This window comes from Panthera leo, chromosome C1, assembly GCF_018350215.1.
Source record: "Panthera leo isolate Ple1 chromosome C1, P.leo_Ple1_pat1.1, whole genome shotgun sequence".
Classification (NCBI taxonomy): domain Eukaryota; kingdom Metazoa; phylum Chordata; class Mammalia; order Carnivora; family Felidae; genus Panthera; species Panthera leo.
This window is the reverse complement of record NC_056686.1, coordinates 209,316,856-209,338,094: the sequence shown is the minus strand read 5'-3', so window position 1 is coordinate 209,338,094 and position 21,239 is coordinate 209,316,856. Positions and strand designations below refer to the sequence as shown.

Genomic DNA, 21,239 nt, shown 5'->3' with positions numbered 1-21,239 from the left:
GCTGCCTTCTTGCTCTGTCATCGCACGGTCTTCCTTCTGGGCACGTCTGTGTCCTAATTTTCTCGTCTTCTAAGAACACCAGTCATATTTGTTTAGAACCCACCTTAAGGACCTTCTTTGGACTTCATCACCTCTTTAAAGAGCCCATTTCCAAACATAGTCACATTCTGAGATGCTGGGAGTGAGGGCTTCGACATCCGGATTTGGGGGGGATGCAATTCAGCCCATAACAAAAGAGTAACAAAACATACAGAAGTCTAATGCTTTGTCCTTCATTTACGTGGTTTTGTTAGTGACCTTTGTTTAATATAATCTGGACTTTGCTTTTTTTTTTTTTCTGCCAATAGCCATTACAGATTTACCCTTACTTTCTTTTCTATATCAGATTGTCAGCTAACTAACAAAGGAATTGCGTCTTGGTGTCCCTCCCAGGACCCAGCACGATGTTTGACAAATAAACGTTCAAGAACGGTCGCTGGTTCGCCCTGCTGCCTGGATCCTTTCTTCACCCGTTGATGTCAATACTGAGTGATGGCAACTTAGCCAATCCTGACAGCCCCCATCTCCTACTTTTACTGCCTGAAAAAAAGCTCACATCTCTAGTGAGCGGGACGGGGAGAGCAGAAGCTGAAGACGTGCTACATCTTTGATGCTCGGAGGGCTGCGTGTCCCAGGATTCGGCCGGTCAACCTCACTTTGTGGGAAAACTGCCACAAGGGGTCCTCAGTGAGGAAAGGCTGGGGGAGAGATGGATGGGACTCTCTCTTGCTGAGAATAGTTATGTGACAGGAGGTGGTTCTAAAGGCGGAGGCTGGGGGTGGCTCAGTTGGTTGAGCATCTGATTTCAGCTCAGGTCATGATCTCACAGTCCAGAGTTTGAGCCCCGCATCAGGCTCTGTGCTGACAGCTCAGAGCCTGGAGTCTGCTTCGGATTCTGTGTCTCCCTCTCTCTCTGCTCCTCCCCCTGCTCATGCTTTGTCTCTCTGTCTCTCTCTCTCAAAAATAAAATGAAATAGAAATTAAAAAAAAATAAAGACAGAGCCAGGCAGAAGTGTGAGTCAGAGGATGGGGACCATGGGATAAACTCTAGAGGCTGAGAGTAACTACGGAGTGCCGAGTAGTCAGAGGGCACTAAATAAAAGCTCAGGGCTCTTGGATGCGGAAAAGGAACCAGACATAGAGATGGGTGGGTGTCAACTTAGAGTCTGAGGAAGCTCACTTCAGACCTCCTTCTCAAACCCTATCTTCTGAATTCCCAGGGGCAAGGAAGACTATCTTTTCAGGGACTCCCTTTGGGGGTCTTACTTTACATGGTTACTCAATTCCTATTTCCTTTTGTGATTTCATTGCATTTGGTCACTTCAGCCTATTTAAGCATCTGTCTGTCAGGCTCTACCTAGAATGGCAAGGAAATACCCCACGTGGACTTGTGGTGTTGGAGCAAGAATGTCCTTCTCCTGGGAGACAGACCCCAGGAGCTTGGCTTCCCTCAGCCCCAGCCCCACCGCCAGACCCAGCCGGGAGTCCCCTGCCTCCTTTCTCTCTCGGCCCACTGCTAAACCAACCACGATGGATCAAGAATCTGGAATCTACACAGAAAAGAACCAGCAGGGAGCACTATGGGAAATTAACAGAAGGGGGTTTGCGGGACACATTTTATTGTGTGTGTGGTGCGGACTCCTTCGGACAGAGCTGGAGGTGTGGGATGGAAGTTGCCCATTTTGATTATGTTGAATCTAAACCTCCTGCCCTTACATCTGAAGGCTGACTTTGTAGTTTGCGGTGGATGACAGACAGCCTTCCGTGGCGTCTACCATGGATCCGGCAGAAACTTCTGGAAGGGATGCACAGGAGGGTATGGATGCTTAGCCAGGCGATGGCTGAATGGGAAGCACTCATGGACCACAGAGCTAATGGGCAAAGAGATGCAAAAAACCCGAGGCTTCCATTTATGTTGCCTTTTGGGGAAATTCTCAGCAATGAGGCCATAACAATCAGGATGGACGTGCAGTAGAAGAAGACTCTAGGAGCAAAAAGTGACCGTCATAAGCGATAAGCCTCAAAAGTTTTGACCATGCCCCTAAGTGATCGGACGATTATGGAAGGTGTGTATGGATGCCCATGCAGTCCGTCTTCTGTTGCTAAGACTCTATCAAGGGAGAGATTTGGGAAGAGTTTCCTCTATGACATTCAGCTGTTAAGACAGAGGATGTGCCCCTGAGTTCCCCGCTTCTTGAGAAACCCACAGTGGGTTGACCATTCACTAATCCATCTATATGTGTTGTAAACAATTTAGCTTTGGTTCATCGCTGTCTTCACATACGTACTATCTGCCTCATCTGTTGAGATTGAAATGCATTTTCCCCCAGGATCGACGGTTTAGAGGCTGGGAAGAAAAAAAGAAATGGGTCTTCGAGGCGGGTTCAGCCTAATTTATTAGGACGACAGTTGCTTTGCATTTACAGAGACGGCAAATGCAGTGGCAAAACCAGGACATAAATAAACACAAAGTCAAAGGCGTTTCGAGAAGGGAGAACATTAGCTATCCCGATTCATTTTTGTCGAGGACGAGATTTGAATGCGATTGACAGAGGAGACTACACATTTATTACTTTGGTTGGTGTTTATTACACGCAGATGGGACGACAGAAACTACAGGAGCGGGGGATTCCGACGGAATAGGGGTAAGGCTCCGGTCATGCTGGTGACTGAAAAGTGAGGAGCAGGCCGGGAGGGAGGGGGACGTCTTACCTACAGCAGGGTCGCTCGAAGCACGTGCCCAGATGCCAGGCCGCCCGCCTAGCTGCAGCACTGCTTCTTGCAACAGCACTTCTGCTGACAACAGCACTTCTGCTGGCAGCAGCCCTTCCCGCAGCCACACGAGCCGCAGCCACACGAGCGGCGGCAGCAGCAGACCACGGGGACGCTGCAGCAGCCCCCGCAGCAGCCGCAGCAGCAGGGACAGCAGCTGGAGCAGCAGCCCACCCGGTAGCACCGGCACGTGGTGCAGCTGCCGCAGCCGCCGCCGCAGCCGCCGCCGCAGCCGCCACCGCAGCCACCGCAGCCACTACCGCAGCCACCGCAGCCACCGCAACTTCCGCAGCCACAGCACCCCATGGTGTCGGCAGAGAGGACTCGGGAGAGGGGAGGAGGGAGACTCGGGAGGTGAGGGAGGTCTGGTGCCGCCTCCTGCTGGGGGAGGGGTTTATATACCAACCCTGGGGGAGAGTCCTGACCCAGGACTCAAGGCCATTTCCCTGTTGTTGTTGTTGTTGTTGATGCAAATATCCATAGCAGAACCTCACATGGCCTTTTGTGCACTTCCTTAATGGGTCCTTCTGACTTGTAAACCTTGCTAAATTTATCTTTTACTTGTCTTTTTAAGGCGCTGTTCAAAATAGGACAGGAAGTAACTATGAAATCCTGGGGTTTTTTTGTTTGTTTGCTGGGGGGGGGGGTGGTTTTGGAGGATTTGGGGCAATTTTTTTTCTGGTAGAAGTCTAAGTGGGTCAGAGTTTCCCTTGGGTATGTTTCACATTTCTTGGTCCTATCAGCCCAGGTCAAAGATTTTTTTTTTTCATTCTTGTACCATTTATTACCATTTGCGAAGTGGTGAAGCATCCTTTTAGACAGAAGAGGACATTTTGAGATTCAAAGGGAAAGGTAATCCCAGGTCATATTATTTCGTCCTCCCAAGGCAGAGTTCCTTGGGTGTTTCTTCATCCTGTAACATCAGTTAGGAGGGGACTGTGGTTCCAAGGAGAAGGGATCCAGTGTTATCAGGGGTTATTACAGAGCGTCCTTCACATTCTGCCAGACGATAGAAGCACATCCTGAGCACATTCCCAAGCCATGTGCCAGACTCGAGCAGCCTTCTGCTATCATCAGCCTATTAAAAGAGAAAAACAAACCTCTAGGCTCAGTCCCTAGTGATCGTGGACCAGCCCGCCATGGACTGCTTCCTTGAATTGGTTGCTTCCATTCGGCCATCCGTATTCAGATCACTCTTTCCAGTTAAGGGTAAATAGTGAAGGCAATCAGCACAGTCTGCAGGTCAGGTTCTGTCGACTATTGCAGAATATGAAACTGCTTTTACCGGCCATCCCCCTGGGACAGTCCGAGTGGCACACAAATGAGGCAAGCCCAGGTGTCCTATCAGCCCCCTGAATGAGCCTGAGTCAAAGGAGCTTGGAATAATGTTATGAACCGGGCCTTTAACACAGGACACACTTCAGGTTACTTTTTAGTTGCTGTTAAAGAAGCCTTAAAACTTAACTAAGGAGGTAAATGACCTGTACTCTGAAAACTATAAAACTTTGGTGAAAGAAATTAAAGACGACACAAGTAAATGGAAAGATAGTCTATGTTCATGAGCTGGAAGAACCAACATTGTTAAAATAAAATAAAATACTACCCAAAGCAATCTGCACATGCAATGCAATCCTTATCAAAATACCAACAGCATTTCTCACAGAACTAGAACAAATAATCCTAAATTTCTACGCAACCAAAAAAGACCCTGAATAGCCAAAGCAATTTTGAAAAAAAAAAAAAGAGCAAGACTTGATGTATCACAATCCAAGTTTTCAAGGTGTACTACAAAGCTATAGTAATCAAAACAGTATGGTATTGGCCAAAAAGAAGTACATAGATCAGTAGAACAAAATGAAGAGTCCAGAAATAAACCCAAGCTTTTATGGTCAATTAGTCTATAACAAAAGAGGCAAGACTATACAATAGGAAGCAGACAGTCTCTTCAGCAAATCGTGTTGGGAAAACTGGGCAGTTACATGCAAAAGAATGAAATTGGACCACTTTCTTACACCATATACAAAAGTAAACTCAAAATGAAAGACCTAAATGTGAGACCTGAAACCATAAAAGTCCTAGGAAAAAAACAAAACAAAACACAAAACAAAAAACATATGCAGTAATCTCTTTGACATCAGCCACAGAAATATTTTTCCAGAAGTGCCTGGGTGGCTCAGTTGATTAAGTGACCAACTCTTGATTTCAGCTAAAGTCATGATCTCACAGTTCATGGGATCAAGTCCTGGGTCAGGCTCTGCACTGATAATGTGGAGCCTGCTTAGGATTCTCTCTCCCTCCTTCTCTCTCTGCCCTTCCCCACACTCACTCTCTCTCTCTCTCTCTCAAAAATAAATAAATAAGCATTTTTTAAAAAAGAAATATTTTTCCAGATATGTCTCTTTTGGCAAAGAAAACAAAAGCAAAATTAATTATTGCAACTATATCAAAGTAAAAAGCTTTTGCATGGTGACAGAAAGCATCAACAAAACCAAAAGATGAATAGGAGAGGTTATTTGCAAATGATGCATCCAATAAGAGGTTAATATGCAAAATACATAAAGAACTTATACAAGTCAACACCCAAAAGGCAACGATGCAATTAATACATGGTCAGTGGACATGAACAGACAATTTTCCAAAGAAGATGCAGAGATGGCCAGCAGACACATGAAAAGATGCTCAACATCACTCATCATCAGGGAAATGAAACTCACAATTACAAGGGGCAATCACCTCACACTGGTCAGAATGGCTAAAATAAAAAACACAAGAAATGACAGGTGTTGGCAAGGATACGGAGCAAAAGGGATCCTAGTGCACTACTGGTGGGAATGCAAACTGGTGCAGCCACTGTGGACAACAGATTGGACATTCCTTAAAAAATTAAAAATAGAATTTACCATATGACTCAGTAATTCCACTCCTGGGTATTTCCCCAAGAGGTTACAAAAACACCAATTCGGAAAGATGCATGCAGTCCTATGGCTACTGCAGCATTACTTACAAGAGCCAAGAGAAGCCACCCAAGGGTCCTTCGATAGATGAACGGATAAAGAAGATGTGGCATCTATCTACAATGGAATATTATTCAGCCATAGAAAAGAATGAAATCTTGCCATCTGCAACAACATGGATGGATCGAGAGGGTGTAATGCGAAGTGAAATAAGTCAGAGAAAGACGAATACCATGTGATCTCACTCATAACGTGGAATTTAAGAAGCACAGCAAACAAACAAATTAAAAAAAGAGACAAGCAAAAAAAACCCAGACTCTTAACTACACAGAACAAGCAGATGGTTACCAAGAGGGGAGGTGGGTGGACGATTGGGTGAAACGGGTGAAGGGGATTAAGAGTTCACCCATGATGAGCACTGAGTAAGGTAAGGAAGTGTGGAATCCCTACATTGTACACCTGAAACTAACGTCTCACCGTAGGTTAATTACAGTTGAATTTTTTTAAAGTCTTAAAGATGACTTCTTTGTAAATGCAACTGTGTCCTGCTTTTCAGAACAGAAAGACAGGGAAGTGGTTTGGGGCTCTCCGTTGCACAGACCTGTAAATCATGCCTGCACCTACCTGACTTCAGTCACTACAGTCCTAAGATAACCGCTGTATAAAATAGCTGATTCATTTCTGGCTGCTACTTTTTTGTTGGAATGTGATCATGCCCTGTGGATTTTTAGTAGTTGTTCTTTCTTGTGCCAGGATAAAGACAGAGCAATGCAATTGCTTAAATAACTATCCTGGAAAACACCCAGTGAGCAAGCATTTCCTCTGTGCCTTCAGCTCACACACATTTCTCCCCAGTGCTCTGACCTTCAAGATTCATCTGTTCTTATATGAAAGGGCCCCTGAACTTCTGTTTTCAGGCACATTAAGATTTTCCATCGAGTAAACTTGGGGGGAAGCAGCGTACACAATTTAATAAATAGTTGTTGAATTATCCTTGTCTTACGACGAAGTAACTCTGACATCTGCAAGATGAATCCACGCAAAGAATTCCAATACATGGACAAGAACCAGAATAACCCTGTCCGTTGACTTTCTCAGAGGTATAGAAAAAAAGGAGTTGATTCTGGGGGCGCCTGGGTGTCTCAGTTGGTTAAGTGTTGACTCTTGATTTCGGCTCAGGTCATGATCCCGCAGTTTGTGGGCTCGAACTCCATGTTGGGCTCTGCGCTGATAGCTTGGGATTCTGTCTCTCTCTCTCTCTCTCTCTCTCTGCCCCTCCCGCTCTCATGCGCACACTCTCTCTCATTTTTTCTCAAAATGAATAAACATTTGTTTAAAAGAAGAAGTTGATTCTGAGTTTATGTAGGAGAAAGGGAACTGGGAAGACTGATAGGGACCCTCTATCGCGGGAAAGTCTTCCTTCCCATATAAGACCTTCAGTAAGGATGGGAGATGGGAAAATGTGAGGGGCGATCCAGGCAGCGCCCACCATAGGCCTGCAGCTGGCACTTACAAGGTGGGACCCAGCGGGAGCAGGGACGGCTGAGGACACTGAGAGCCCAGCCTGGGAACATAGGTAGAGGTAAGGGTAGAGATCCTTGGGTTCAGGTGTCCCCCGCGTTTCCAAAGCTCAGGCCTTCAGTAGTTAGGCTACTTTGCTTTTACAAAGACCTACGTTAGGACCTGCTGTTTTTGCTAACGGAAAGAAATCTCAAGAGGTTGTTCACTTTTACAATAAAGGCCCCAGTAGCGTTCAGCATTTGTAGAGGCAGCACTGCCCCTGAGCAGAAGAGCAGCTCCCCCCCCCCCGCCCCCACCCAGCTCCTTCTCGGGACGCACCCTCAGCAACTCCGCGTCTCCGCATCTGGCCTCCAGAGCTTTGAACTGCATCTCTGAGTATCTGTGATTTGTCTCCATTGATTTTGTGCATCTGTCGGCAAGCTGTGTCCTAAGGTTGCAAAAAAGCCAAAGAGAGGTGATTTGGGGTTCTGGGAACGCTCAGCATTTGCTCCGTGTAAGTTAATGGTAATTGACTCACCACTTTCCGCCACTTTGGTTTTCGAAAGTGTTCATAGGAACGCTCCGCTTCCAGAGAGCAGGGGACACCTGTGCTCTGGTAAAGAAGCATTAGAGGTGTGGAGTCAGTGAGAACTAGCATTCCGGGCTCTGGAAGGGGACTGACGACAGAACCAGGACGTGGGAAGGCGAGACCAAAAATAGAGACCAGTTAGGGGCACTTGGGTGGCGCAGTCAGTTAGTTAAGCCTCTGACTCTTGATCTCGGCTCAGGTTGTGATCTCACAGTTTGTGAGTTTGAGCCCCACGCCGGGTTCTGTGCTGATGGTGCAGAGCCTGCTGGGGATTCTGCCTCTCCTTCTCTCTGCCCCTCCCCTGCTTGTGCTCCTTCTCAAAATAAATAAGTAAACTTAAAAAAAAAATTTTTTTTTTAATTAAAAAAAATAGGGATGAGTCAAAAGGCTTTTGCAACAGTCTTAGCCTGAGAGCCTCAGCGGTCTAGAGACTGGGGAAGAGAGGGAAGGAACGAATGGTAAGCAGAGCATGGAACATTCCCGAGAGGAGCCCCATTACAGTAGAGAAAACAGCATCACGTTAACAGTAACACATGGTGTTTTACTAGATTTGCTACTTAGTCGCTCAGTAAGTGGTCAGTAAATATTGTTGAATGTACTGATCAGTTGATTAACTGAATCTTGCTCATCATTATGTATTACGTAGGTCCTTTCACCCCTCTTCAGCGTCCAGCAACATCCTGCCCCAACAACCATCACCCTGGGATCCCCACAAGGTATCAGTGGGCTCAAGAATGTAGCACTCAGTGGCCCTGGGAGAGGGCCCTTTTCTCCCCTGGCCAGTCCCCCAGGGCCTGCAGTGATGCAAGTCTGAGGCCTGGGGGGCAGGAAAAACCACGAAGGCACATGGTGGATCCCACCTCCTGCAGGTACTGCTCGAGGGGTGAAGGTCCTAAGCCAAAGCCACACCATGATGGAGCCCACACTGCCACCAGCCATCACACTGTCTTGTAGTAACTGCCACGGCCAACCTTCCTGGCCACCTCTGTACCAACATCATCTTGCCCTGATGTCCCTCTGCTGCAATGGAGAAAATGTCTTCCCCCACCTTGTACCACACCCTGGACCCACCGGGCCTCACAGGAAGTGTTTCTCATTGCCTTTTTTTCCATATGCCTCAAGCCCAAGTCCATCATGAGATTCGACTTCTATAGGTCCACGACACGAACCACTCAAAAGACCTTTAGTAATTGGGTCATTGGTCACAGGAATTAACCCCATCGCCTGGCTCTTGTCCCTTAAAATGACTTTACTTGCTTTTGTTTTTGTTAGGATGTGCCTCAGTTCATCCCAAGTGACCCCTGGCAGACCCACCTCCCCATTTCTCAAGACCTAACCAGACATGTCAGAATCCCCAGACCAGTAGAGCTGAGACTCAGATGGGACTGTCATTGCCTAAATGTACGTGACATCATGGAAGCAGAACTGATAAATATTTGTGGTGACCCATATGGCTTTCCAACTACTTATTCTAGCTTAATGAGCTAGTCAACTCTATTCCCTCCCCTTCATATACTTGCTATCGCTCCCTGTTTTTGTATCAATTCTCCCTACCATCAGGTGAATATGTAAGTTTCTGCATATGGTACATGTGCTCCAAGTGTATTTGTGGAATGTCAAGGTGAAAAAGTTTAGAGAAATTCTTCACTGGGGCCCCCCATGCCCCGCTCTCCAGGCCATCTTTCAAACAAGATATCCAAATAATAAAGAAGATATTGACAGGATCATGATGGAGTTGAAATTGTCATTTAGAAGCTCTGCTCTTAAATGGACTGACATGGGATGGTTTAGCACCGCACGACGTTACTTAGGGTCTACAAAGGAAATTGAATCATTTGTTTTTATCTTGAACATTTAACTGTGTTTCCATTATTTTTTGTTAGTGAAAGGATAGGAGACCTTTACACTATGTAAAAAGGTGTTCCTCTTTCCCTCCTAAAGGACAGAAAAGTTGCGCCTACCACCCTAGAGTTAAGAATGGATGTCACTGGATGTGGCAAGGGGATGTCTTTTAGGGATACTCCACAGGGCCCAAGGGATGATGGAAAAAATTAGTTAAGCTGGGAAAAGACAGAGACTAAAGAAATAAGGACTCAGAGCACACCAAGATCACCATAATATTTAATCTTAATGCTTTCCATTGTAAGAGTGCAGGAATCCCTACAGTTAGCCAAAGACTAGACTCCTACACAGATACCATCGAATGGGTTCTTTGCTTCTCTTGAATTTGTACCAAAGCTGGAAAAAATAACATTGGACAGTGATCAGATCTCAAAGTGTGACCGCATTCAGATTAACTTAGATATGGGAACGTCCGCTCAGCTTCATCCTGTTGGGAGATACAATAATCCCAACTCCCCAGCAGTACAGCCTGGTCATTGGAAACCAGAGAGCATTCCAATGTGTGACCCATTCGTCAGTAGCACAAATTCTTGCCTAAAGCCTGGCTCAAATGCATAAGCATGCCAGTTAAAAATAACCAGGCGTGGCTGTTGTAAACAGAGGGTACCATTCAGCGCATCTATCAATTAACTTCCTGCTTATAGTTCTACCTGGGATGATAAACCCTTGAGCAAAAGCAAGCCAACTTAACAAACATTTGTTGAACCCATTTTACGTGCCAGGCCACGTGGGCAGCACAAGGAAATGTACTTCTAAGTAACCCCAGCTGATCAGAGAGATGAGAAGAAATAACTGGGTAAACTGAGGAACAAAGAAGATTTAAATAATAGCCTAATAAGAGTTGACTCCGAGTATGGGCTGATTAAGTTCCAAGTGAATATTAAGCCTTGCAAGAGTTCCAAGGAGGGGCTAATTAAATCCAATCACATAGAGAAAGTAGGAAAGCTTTATGAAGCAGGCAGAGCTCAAACTGAGTCTTGAATGGGAAACCAGATGGGAACAGGTAGAGAGGAGGAAGGAGCAGCGGGTGGGGGTACAGTCTGGGGTCATCCTGCATGAGCTGCTTCCTCCCTCCACCTCCAGCGGTGTGACCTGATTTTTCTATACCTCAGTTTCCTGATGAAAATAATAATCCCTATACCATAGGACTGTAAATATGATCATACACAGAAACGCTTAGAATAGAGCTTGGGACAGACCTCATAAATGTTAGCCAACGTGAGTATTTCGAGGTAGGCTGCACGTCGTAAGGGAAAATACAAGACTCCTCCAGGAGGCAGAAAAGAAAGCACATGTGCCTATAGTGTAAAGTTTATTCCAGAGAATTAGTAGGTATTCAGGCTGCAAATACAAGTTGAAACTAAGTCTGAACTGTAGGTCGGAGAGACTTCGATGTTTCTTTTGCAAGTGAATTATGTGGCATGTAGAAATGGTATTTTAGGAGCATGTACCTGGCAGCAGCTTGTAGGATAAATTAAAGATGAAAACCTATAGAGAGACCAATGAGATGACTGTAGGTAGGAAATTCCATCCGTGTTAAAAATTCAAGGATCTCAAATGCAAACGTCTTATTAAAATTCTTGTTCATCATAATACATTCACTAATGAACACAATGGGCTTATGTCTTAGAAGCGACTACAGTTCGGGGTGCCTGGGTGGCTCAGTCGGTTGAGCGTCCAACTTCAGCTCAGGTCATGATCTCACACTCCGTGAGTTCAAGCCCCGCGTCGGGCTCTGTGCTGGCAGCTCGGAGCCTGGAGCCTGCTTCGGATTCTGTGTCTCCTCCTCTCTCTGCCCCGCGCCCCCAACCCCCCTGCTCATGCACTGTCTCTCTGTCTCTCAATGATAAATAAACGTTAAAAAAAAATTTTAATAATAAAATGTGTATTTATTTTGAGAGAGAGACAGAGGGTGTATGTATGTGCATGAGCAGGGGAAGGGCAGAGAGAGAAAGAGAGAAAGTGAGAGAGAATTTGAAGCAGCCTCCACGCTCAGTGTGGAACCCGATGCAGGGCTTGATCCCATGAACCATGAGACCATGACCTGAGCCAAAATCAACAGTCGGTCGTTTAACCGACTGAGCCACCCACCCACCCCTATTTTTTTTTCAGCTCTTTTAATATTCCAGAAATAATTCTAAGTATTTTATCTGACTTGATTCTTGCAATAACCTTCCAAAGAATATACTGTCCATGCTCCCAGTTTACAGATGAAGAAAAAGTAAGACACTGGAACATTAATTGCCTTAAGGCCACAAAGAAACTGGAGTCAGGACAGCGGCACAGGCAGCCTGATCCCAGAGCCAGCCCGCTCAACCACTCCGCAACCCTGTACTTCCTGTCTTCAAAGTCCAGCGTCTAGATCAGGGGTCAACACGCTAAGGCCCACTTTTGGCCTGCCACCTATCTTTGTAAACGAGGTTTTATTGGAACAAAGCCACTCACACATTTAAGTGTTGTCTGTGGTAGTTTCCAGTCACGGTGGCTAAATTGAGTCATTGCGACGGAGATCATGTGACATTCATCCGGTCCTCGACGGAAAAGTTTGCCAAACCCTGGTCTGGATTATGCAGCGTGCTCAGTCCAAAAGGAATTCTGAGTACAGGCAAACTGTTTTTGACCTGATACCCCGACGAGCTGCAGTGGGGTACGAGGGTGGCCTCCTTTGCTCTCTCTCCCGCTCAAATAAGCCACACCCTTCTCTGAGCTTTTGCAACTGACTTCCCTCCTCCGTGGAACCTGTTTTGTTCCCATCGCCAGAACTGGGATGGCTTTCCTATTTATTTACCAGTCTTTGGGATCACGGGCGCCTAGTCACAGTCTGCGATTAACCAATTTAAAGTGATATTTCTTTCCAACAAATGAATACTATTCCATGTAGAAAATCTATTTTTGTATCTGCATAGAAATAACAGCGGTAGAGTAAGTGGGGAATATTTGGACCCGTGTAACATTCCTTCCCAAGGCTAATGTGGGGTGAATGAGGCACCCACCTGGGGTGAAAATTTAAGGTGGCACCCAAAACCTGAAATCATCACGATATTTTTAATGCAATATTTAAAAAAAAATCAAAGTAGGTGCAAGAAGCCCCTGATGAAAACCATAACAACATTTTACCAAAACAGAGGGCTGGACACCGCACTTGCCCGACTCGGCCTCCCCTAGTCCCAACCCCGCAGCTTACTACACAACATTTAACACGGTTTAGTACCGACTAGTTCTTTCAATGCCTCCACAAATCTACCAACACAAACATAGCGTACCCTCCCCTATTCAAGACTGTGGCAGGAGGGAAGATACATGTGGTTAGACGAGTACAAACGACTTAAGACCCCATTGCCCCTGGAGCAGCTTTTCAATTCTAATCACTCCAGGAGAAAGGCCTCCACCACGAACGCCATGCCGAGTTCTACAAGGCCACCAAGATGAGCAAAGCTGGTTCCCACCTGCACACCTGCTCTACAGCACTGTCTGGGAGCTGAGAAAGCCAGCGTGGCACCCAGCTGACTGGCTTTGATCCAGGCTCCGCCATACAGAGGCTGAGAGACTTCCCCTCACAACCCTGATTTCCTACGTACACAGTGGGGATGATTTTCCTACCTGCCTCTTAGATTGTTGTGTGGACCACATGGGAGGAGGCTTGCTAGAAATGTCAGCGGCCACCATCGATATCGTTGACTCCATGGGTGACGCAACGACCCGTTCCCCCGGCTCCCCCACCGGCCCTAGTTACTTCACCTGCCATCTAGTGTCCACCCACCTGTCCAGGCTGGAGCCCCCACTCTTGGATTCTTGAGTCCATTTGCTTCTCCACTCAACCTTGAAATGTTTCTCGAATGTCCCATTGTGTGGCAGGTCCAGCCGCCATCATCGGTGCCCAGATCACCACAGCAGCTTCTTGTCTGGGTTTCTGCCCCTCCCTCCACCCATTCTCCCTGTGCTGCCAGACTGGTATTTTCTCCAAAGTATATCACTCCTCCACTGAAATCCTTCAAAGAATCTTGCACAGTGTGGAACACAACGTCCGCCCATTTGTGCAATGTTTTTCCTGGTCCGGACTTTGCTCGCCCCTCCAGCCCCGTCTCCTCACGTGACACCGTCACCCTCCACTCTGCAGCTGTCCCCGTTGGTCACGCTGCCTCTCACCTCCGACCTTTGCACACAGTTAGGTGCCTCTGCCTGAAATAGACCCCAGCCCCGCCCTGTCCCCTGACACGCCCTCTTCCCAGAGGTTGCCTTAACCTTTCTGGACTTGGTCTAAGTGTCACTTCGTCCATGAGCTTTTCTATGACCCTGGCACCCCACCCGAAGCCTGGGTTAGGTCTTCCTGCATCTCCGTGACACCGCACGCTGCTCCCGGCCATAGCGCTTGTCACATTACACGGTATTTCCCATGTACTTGTTTGTGTCCCTCATCACGTGAGTAGCCCCAAGCCAGGAGCCGTCGTTCACCGTCTCCTAGCCCCAGTATCCGGCACAGCACAAGGCACAGTGAGCGAGCACCATCCTGGAGCCTGACTGGACAGTTACATCAGTGGCACAGAACTGAAAAAGTTGTATCTATAGATAGATAGGTTCCTCAAAAATTATGTAGACAGGGGCGCCTGGGCGGCTCAGGGGGTTGCGCTTCTGACTTCGGCTCAGCTCATGATCTCACAGTTTGTGAGTTCGAGCCCCGCATCGAGCCGTCAACGCAGAACCGGCTTCAGATCCTCTGTCCCTCTCTTCCCTCTTCTGCTCGCACCCTCTCTCTCTCAAAAATAAATAAACATTTAAAAAATTACACAGATAATTAGAACAATATATATATATAATTATAAATACAATTTTATCTATCTATCTACCATCATCTCCTGTCTACAAGTAACAATAGTAAGACACAGAATACGTTATCCGATACTATAAAAACAAGGAAGCGTTATGGGAGCTCAGAGGCAAAGAACTTCCTAGGCTAGGGGTGGGCAAGTGGGGAAGATGGGATTTAAGCTGAAACCATGCCATCTGTACATGACCTTAGGTGGGTTCAAGACGCGTAAGCAGCAAGACTTAGAAAATAGCTAAAGTCCTGCCAGCCCCAGCCCCATGTCTCCTAGGTAACGATGGTAAACGTATACCTCCCACAGCATTTGTCAAGAAACCCGGAGCAAATCCACCAACTCCGAGACCGTTTCTGGAGACCGAGACTCCTCTCCCTTCCCGCGGTAAGCACTGGTGGACAGATACATCCCGCCCCCGCCCCCCGGTAGTGAGTTAAGTAGCTGTCACCTGGATGAGCAGAGACCTTGTGTGGTCCAGAAATACCTCTGAGGAGTGCCGAGAAGGAACTTGCTGGAATGTGGCTCTCACCCAGGCAGCAGGGTTCAAGGACCACCTGGCGGTGTGAGGAACAGCCAGATAACAGCAGGTGCATGCATGAGCTTGGGAAGACGAAGAAGGGAAGGAAATAAATGAACAAGGACACGCATGTAAACTCTGAGAATCAATATGGTAGGGAAATAGGATTGCCAGGTTCGACGTCAGAAGAACCTGGGATTAAGTCAGGATTTATTAGCTGCATTTCTTTCTGTGAATTTCTTAACTGCCTCAAGCTCAATCCTTTCATCGATGAAATGGGTCTAATACAACCCACCTCGAAGGGTTATGGGGAGGAATAGAAGCAACCATGCATGTAGAGGGGGGTCCACAGCAACTCACCACCCATCCTTTCTTTTCTGAATGGACATGGGGGGGGAGCGTGAGCTGAATAAGGGGACCCCTCCGTTGCCCTGCTGCCGAAGCTGGGCTGGCAACGAGGTTGGCCCTGACGTCGACACTGTAAGTGGAATCGGCTCAGGCAAGGTCTTCCCTCCCCGAGGGCCTGTTGGGTGAGTTCGCTGCTGCCCGAAATCCGCAGAAACAGGAAATACACAGATGTTGGAGGCACAGCCAAGGATGCCAGCAAGAACAAGAGCCTTCCAGAGCCGTCCAGAGCACTCAAGCTCCCCGGCAGGGCCAATGCTCCCCAAACTCCCCAGAAACAGCCTGGCACCGCAGGGTAGGGCCTACGTGCCTTCTTCCTCCCTTTGGGACCCTCTTCATTTCCTAAATCCGTTTCAAGACACAAAGCACCCCCTCACCACCACCAATCCCCACCGCCCTCGCCCCACCTGGAAAATCCCCCCTGTAAATCTGAGCACAGAAGCCCGTCAGGTGAACCGTCATTTCGGGGCAGCAGCAGAGGGGGCCGTGTGGCTCTCTGACGAAGGGCTGTGGGTGCAGGGTCGGGTCCAGGGGTGGCCACAGGACCCTGCCGGGGTGCCAGAGCCAGAGTCAGAGCCCCATCTGCTGCACCGCGGCCCGAGTGGCCGACACAGGAACGGACAGAAAATGGGACCAACGAAGAGATGTGATCGTGCATCAAGTCACTTTATTAGGAAGTTTAAAACAGCAGATGTAGACAGAGCCACAGAAGAGCCAGCACGCGGGCAGAAACCCCCAAAATGGCCAGAAGCCAGGCCCGAATATTTATCAGAGATGGAACATGACACACAAATAAACCCTTGGGGCTCCCAGGAGGCTGGGACTTTGCCCCGATGTCTTCTCACAAGCTCTTTGGTTGCATCGTGGTTCCGTGCTGCACGGTGGCGGGGAGGGAGGATTTGTGCCAGCGTGGGCACAGGAGGTTCTCGGAAGGACAAAGCAGGAGGAGGGGGAAAGCTGGTGACAGGCCGAGGGAAAGGAGACGGAGGAGGGTGGGCCAAGTCTTACCTGCAGGGCAGGGGGGCTCCCGCAGCTCCTGGGCAGGGGTGAGGCCGCCCGCCCGCCTAGCTGCAGCACTGCTTCTTGCAACAGCACGTCTGCTGACAACAGCACTTCTGCTGGCAGCAGCCCTTCCCGCAGCCACACGAGCCGCAGCCACACGAGCGGCGGCAGCAGCAGACCACGGGGACGCTGCAGCAGCCCCCGCAGCAGCCGCAGCAGCAGGGACAGCAGCTGGAGCAGCAGCCCACCCGGTAGCACCGGCAGGTGGTGCAGCTGCCACAGCCGCCGCCGCAGCCGCCGCCGCAGCCGCCGCCGCAGCCACCGCCGCAGCCGCCACCGCAGCCACCGCAGCCACCGCAGCCACTACCGCAGCCACCGCCGCAGCCGCCGCAGCCACCGCAACTTCCGCAGCCACAGCACCCCATGGTGTCAGCAGAGAGGATTCAGGAGAGGGGAGGAGGGAGACTCAGGAGGTGAGGGAGGTCTGGTGCCGCCTCCTGCTGGGGGAGGGGCTTATATACCAACCCGGGAGGTGGGCGGGGGAAGACATGTGACCACTTCCCTGTTGTTTATTTCAGTTCCTATAGGAAAACTTCAGGCCCTTCCTGTTTATTTCCTGACACCTTTAGTCCCATTAAGTCACATATTTTCCGTTTAAGTAAATTTATCTCTGTTTCACCCAGTGGGAATATTTAGCAAAGAACCCAGCTAGCCCGTTTTCAAATATAGCTGGTCTTGGAATAGATGAGCCGGAGGAGACCCATCTGGCCACGGTTCGCCTTGCTCGCTAGTATCTCCGCAGGGGAATTGTTATTTCCCTTGACACCTCTTTCAGGAAAATGCTTAGGGGTCCTTTCAGCGGGAGGAAGAGAACATAGAACCTTAAATAAAGGAGGTAAGTTGCCGGGGCACCTGGGTGGCCCAGTCGGTTAAGCGGCCCACTTCGGCTCAGGTCACGATCTCACGGTTCGTGGGTTTGAGTTCCACGTCCGGTTCTGTGCTGACAGTTCAGAGCCTGGAGCCTGATTCGGATGCTGCGTCTCTCTCTCTCTCTCTCTCTCTCCCTCTCTGCCCCTCTCCCACTTGTGCTCTGCCTCTGTCTCTTAAAAATAAATAAATGTTAAAAAAAAAAAAAATTTGCAACATCCACTTTTTCTACCCCTGGTCTGTATGTCACAGATCAAAGAGGCTACATACATCTAGACTAGAAGATACTTCTACCTCTCCTTACCTGGGATAGGGAAGCCTGACTGCAATTAGAAAACTCATTCTCAGTGGAGAAGCCCAGGGTCCCTGGATTCATCTTCAGGACCTTAGCGCCCTGCCTTGTGATTAATTCTCTGCGCATGAGTCACGTGTGTACATTTAGTCCCAGTCCCAGACCAGACCATAAGGTGAGGAGGAGGTGAGCTTTCAGAGGGAAGTTCCTCTGTCCCCAGAGACTCCCTCCTCTGATTGGCTGACCTCAGAGTGTTTGCATTAATCTAAAAATAACACTAACAGCTCATGACTTGCTCACACAAATAGCACTTTTCTGGGGGGGAGAAAGCACTACATTTTCCCCAAAATTTAGTGAATGCAGTGACATTGTTTTACACTTCTGCAAACCTCTTTAATGTCTGACTTAGTCAAAGACGCCTGGATTCTCATTATCTACCTTCTGTGTTGAAACTGTTGTACGGCGTGGTTTTGATCAAAATGCATAAAGAAAACCCAGCCTCGCGCAGATGTGCAATTGAAAAGGATGCTCTTACCAGCCTCAGGGCCCCGCCTGGGTCCTTGAGCCACACACTGAAGACCGCCAGAACAGAGCTTTGGAAAATTTGGGCCCCTGAGGAAAGAAACCACTTAAAAATGCACCCAACTATTGACTTTAGCTTCATCAAGTATAATAAATCCCTACACATGGTTAGTGTATGGTACAACAATGGCTCAATGCCATTTAATAAAACTTTATTGTTTCTATATTAAAAAAAAAAAATCCTACCTTCTGCTGCTATATTTTCCAGTGGTGCACATTTTGTTGTTACTCAACAGTCCTCGGCTGATTGTCTTTAAACTAAAGTCCAGACTCACCAGTAACAATCTGACTCCAATTTGCTTTGCAGCCTAATCGTCTGTCGGGGGCTCTAGAGTAACCCAAGCCTACACGAGAAGGGAGAGCTTGGGAATTAATACCATTAGGACCAGTAGTTAATCTTTATGGTGCAGGCACTATGTGCTGCACGGTGTGCGAAGCACTTAGAAATTAAGACAGGGACAAGAGCAATGAAATAGGCAAGACTCAGCAGGGAACACCCTGCACAAGAAGGAACCGCATCCACAGAGCAAAAGCCCCGTGGGATGAAGGTGGCAACACAGAGCACACCCTAGATCCCTCCTGTGACTCAGACCTTTTTGCTCTTACTAAGGAAATACAGCAGCCATACAATCATTACTTGAACTTTTATCCTTCCAAACGTCCCTTGTGACGTGTCGTTAGCTGAAGTTCCACCCCTGAAATTCTGTTCATTTTTAAAGACACAGTTCAAGTGTTAGCCTTGCGCAATCCCTCCAAATGAAACTGATCTTTCTTTTTTCCAACCTTCGGCTGTGTCTTCATTCCATCTCAACAAAGGAAGGAGAGAACAAGACAAGGAAAACAGGCAGAAATGGGGTTGAGTAGGAGGACAATGGCGACGCTGGAGGGGGCTGAGATCTGGTAGCGCCCCTGTGGAAGGCATTCTGGGAACTAGTGGGACCCTCCATCCCATCCTCCTTTGCACTCACCTCTCTTCTCTCATCAGCTCGGCTCCCCTTCTTCCTCCAGCAATGACCACTTCCAATCTTGTCCCCTTTCTTCAGATGCCAGATGCCTCCTCCTTCACTCTGAGAAGGCACTTCCTACCACAGAATCTATAAAGTTGCCTGACTCAGTGCCGTCTCTCTCCTTCTTACCTTGACTTATAACCATGGTGGTGTTCCCCCTACTCCTCCCGTCACTGGTCGGCCCCTCCATCTGTGCTCTGAAGACCACCCTTCTGGCCTTTTGAATCTCCTTTTTCATGTACCTTCTACCTCCACAAATCTCCTTTGTTCAGCACCTACTAAGTGCCCACCTACTGTAGGCACTACAGACACAGCAATGAACCCCTTCTGCTTTCTAGACCCTTCTCATCAGCATCAAAAACTTTATTTTTTTTTAAGGATTTTTAAAAAAATTTTATTTTGAGAGAGACAGGGACAGCACAAGGGGAAGGGGAAAGGGGAGAGAGAGAGGGAGAGAGAGTCCCAAGCAGGCTCTGTACTGTCAGTGCAGAGCCCGATGCGGGACTCGAACCCACAAAACCGTGAGATCATGACCTGAGCCGACACCAAGAGTCGGATGCTTAACCTGCGGAGCTACCCAGGCACCCCAAGCATCACATCCTTTAGGAAGGCATCTCTCCCACCCTCAAGCAAGGAAACACCTCTGTTAGGCCCAGTCTGCCTCCTGCTCCTGCCTCTTGTCTCTCCTGTCCTTGACACCCACTCTTGCAGAAAGCGTCATCCCAATACCCTCTAGATGACAGGCACGAGCGCAGTGACATTAGAAAATAAGGATTGACCTTTGACACTGTGTACCTATGTCAAATCATCATCCTGTAAACTTAAATATCTTCTAATTTTGTCAATTTTACCTCAATAAAGCTGGGGACAAATGAAATAAAATAGGGATTCAGCGGGGATCAAGAACGTGGGATAGGACAGTCAGCACAGCATGCATAAGATTATATATAGTAAAATGCATTGGCAATCTTTTAATACATAAAAGAGTTATATATTTTTTAATATATAAATCATAAAATATGTAGAAACAAAATATTACCCATGATTTCACTAAACATAATTACTGATAACTTAATAACACATGTATGCATATTTAATATAATTTTTGCTTTTTCTGATCATGAAAGCTATACATGTTCATTGTAGAAAGTTTGGAAAATGCACAGAAATACAAAGAAAATAAATATTACCCACCATCACACCTTACTGAAATAACTACTGTTCACTCTAATTTTCTTCCAGAACTTTGTGCATACGCATATGCATGATTCAAAAACATAACTGGGGATGATAGTGTGTATCCTGGGTGTTATGGTGTGTTCGCTTACTATAATAAATAAATACCACCACCGAGGACTCCAGAAATTCTCCACTCCTCCCTAGAGGACAGCTTCACTGGGAATGCTCTAACTCAAGTCCCGGATGGTCTCCATGTGGTTAAGTCCAAGGTATGTTCTCCAGGCAATTTACAAGGTCATTTCTCAGCATTGGGCAGTTGGCAAATCACTCTTTCTTGACTCGCCCTTCTCTCTTGGCATCGGTGAGGCAAGGTTCTGTTTCTCTCCTAGTCATTTTGCCACTCGTCCTCCAAGTCTGCTTTGCAAAACATGACTGTTCGAGAGGCTCGAGAGTCGGCGTATAGACTTCCTTGGTGCTGTCTCTTCCAGAAAAGGTCACTTCCTTTATAGCTTATTGACTCCTTTGTTGAATGCTGTACGTTTTATTACATAAATCAACCTTCTTTCAAAATCTGATTTTTGGGGGCACCTGGGGGGCTCAGTCGGTTGAGTGTCTCTGGCTCCTGATTTCTGCTCAAGTCACGACCTCACGGTTCATGAGATTGAGCCCTGCATCAGGCTCTGCGCTGACAGCACGAGCCTGCTGGGGATCCTCTCTCCCTCTCTCTCTGCCCCTCCCCCTTCCCCCCTCCGTCT

The 21,239-nt window shown here is 47.7% G+C and overlaps 2 protein-coding genes across 2 annotated transcripts in view; both read right to left on the bottom strand.

Annotated features, from left to right (window-relative positions):
• Positions 1 to 2,799: 2,799 nt before the first annotated feature.
• LOC122226084 (small cysteine and glycine repeat-containing protein 7) lies at positions 2,800 to 3,117 on the bottom strand. The gene has a single exon (XM_042948709.1). It carries the CDS (start codon positions 3,115 to 3,117, stop codon positions 2,800 to 2,802), a length of 318 nt encoding a protein of 105 aa, XP_042804643.1.
• Positions 3,118 to 3,140: 23 nt separating this feature from the next.
• LOC122226728 overlaps positions 3,141 to 21,239 on the bottom strand; it is a 30,639-nt gene continuing 12,540 nt past the window's right edge. The window contains exons 2-5 of the mRNA XM_042950364.1: positions 15,022 to 15,173; positions 7,804 to 7,878; positions 7,605 to 7,713; positions 3,141 to 3,889 (exon numbers count right to left, since the gene is read on the bottom strand). Of these exons, the coding sequence (XP_042806298.1) occupies positions 3,885 to 3,889; positions 7,605 to 7,713; positions 7,804 to 7,878; positions 15,022 to 15,173 (341 nt within the window). The 3' untranslated portion in view covers positions 3,141 to 3,884. The remainder of the gene's footprint in view (positions 3,890 to 7,604; positions 7,714 to 7,803; positions 7,879 to 15,021; positions 15,174 to 21,239) is intronic.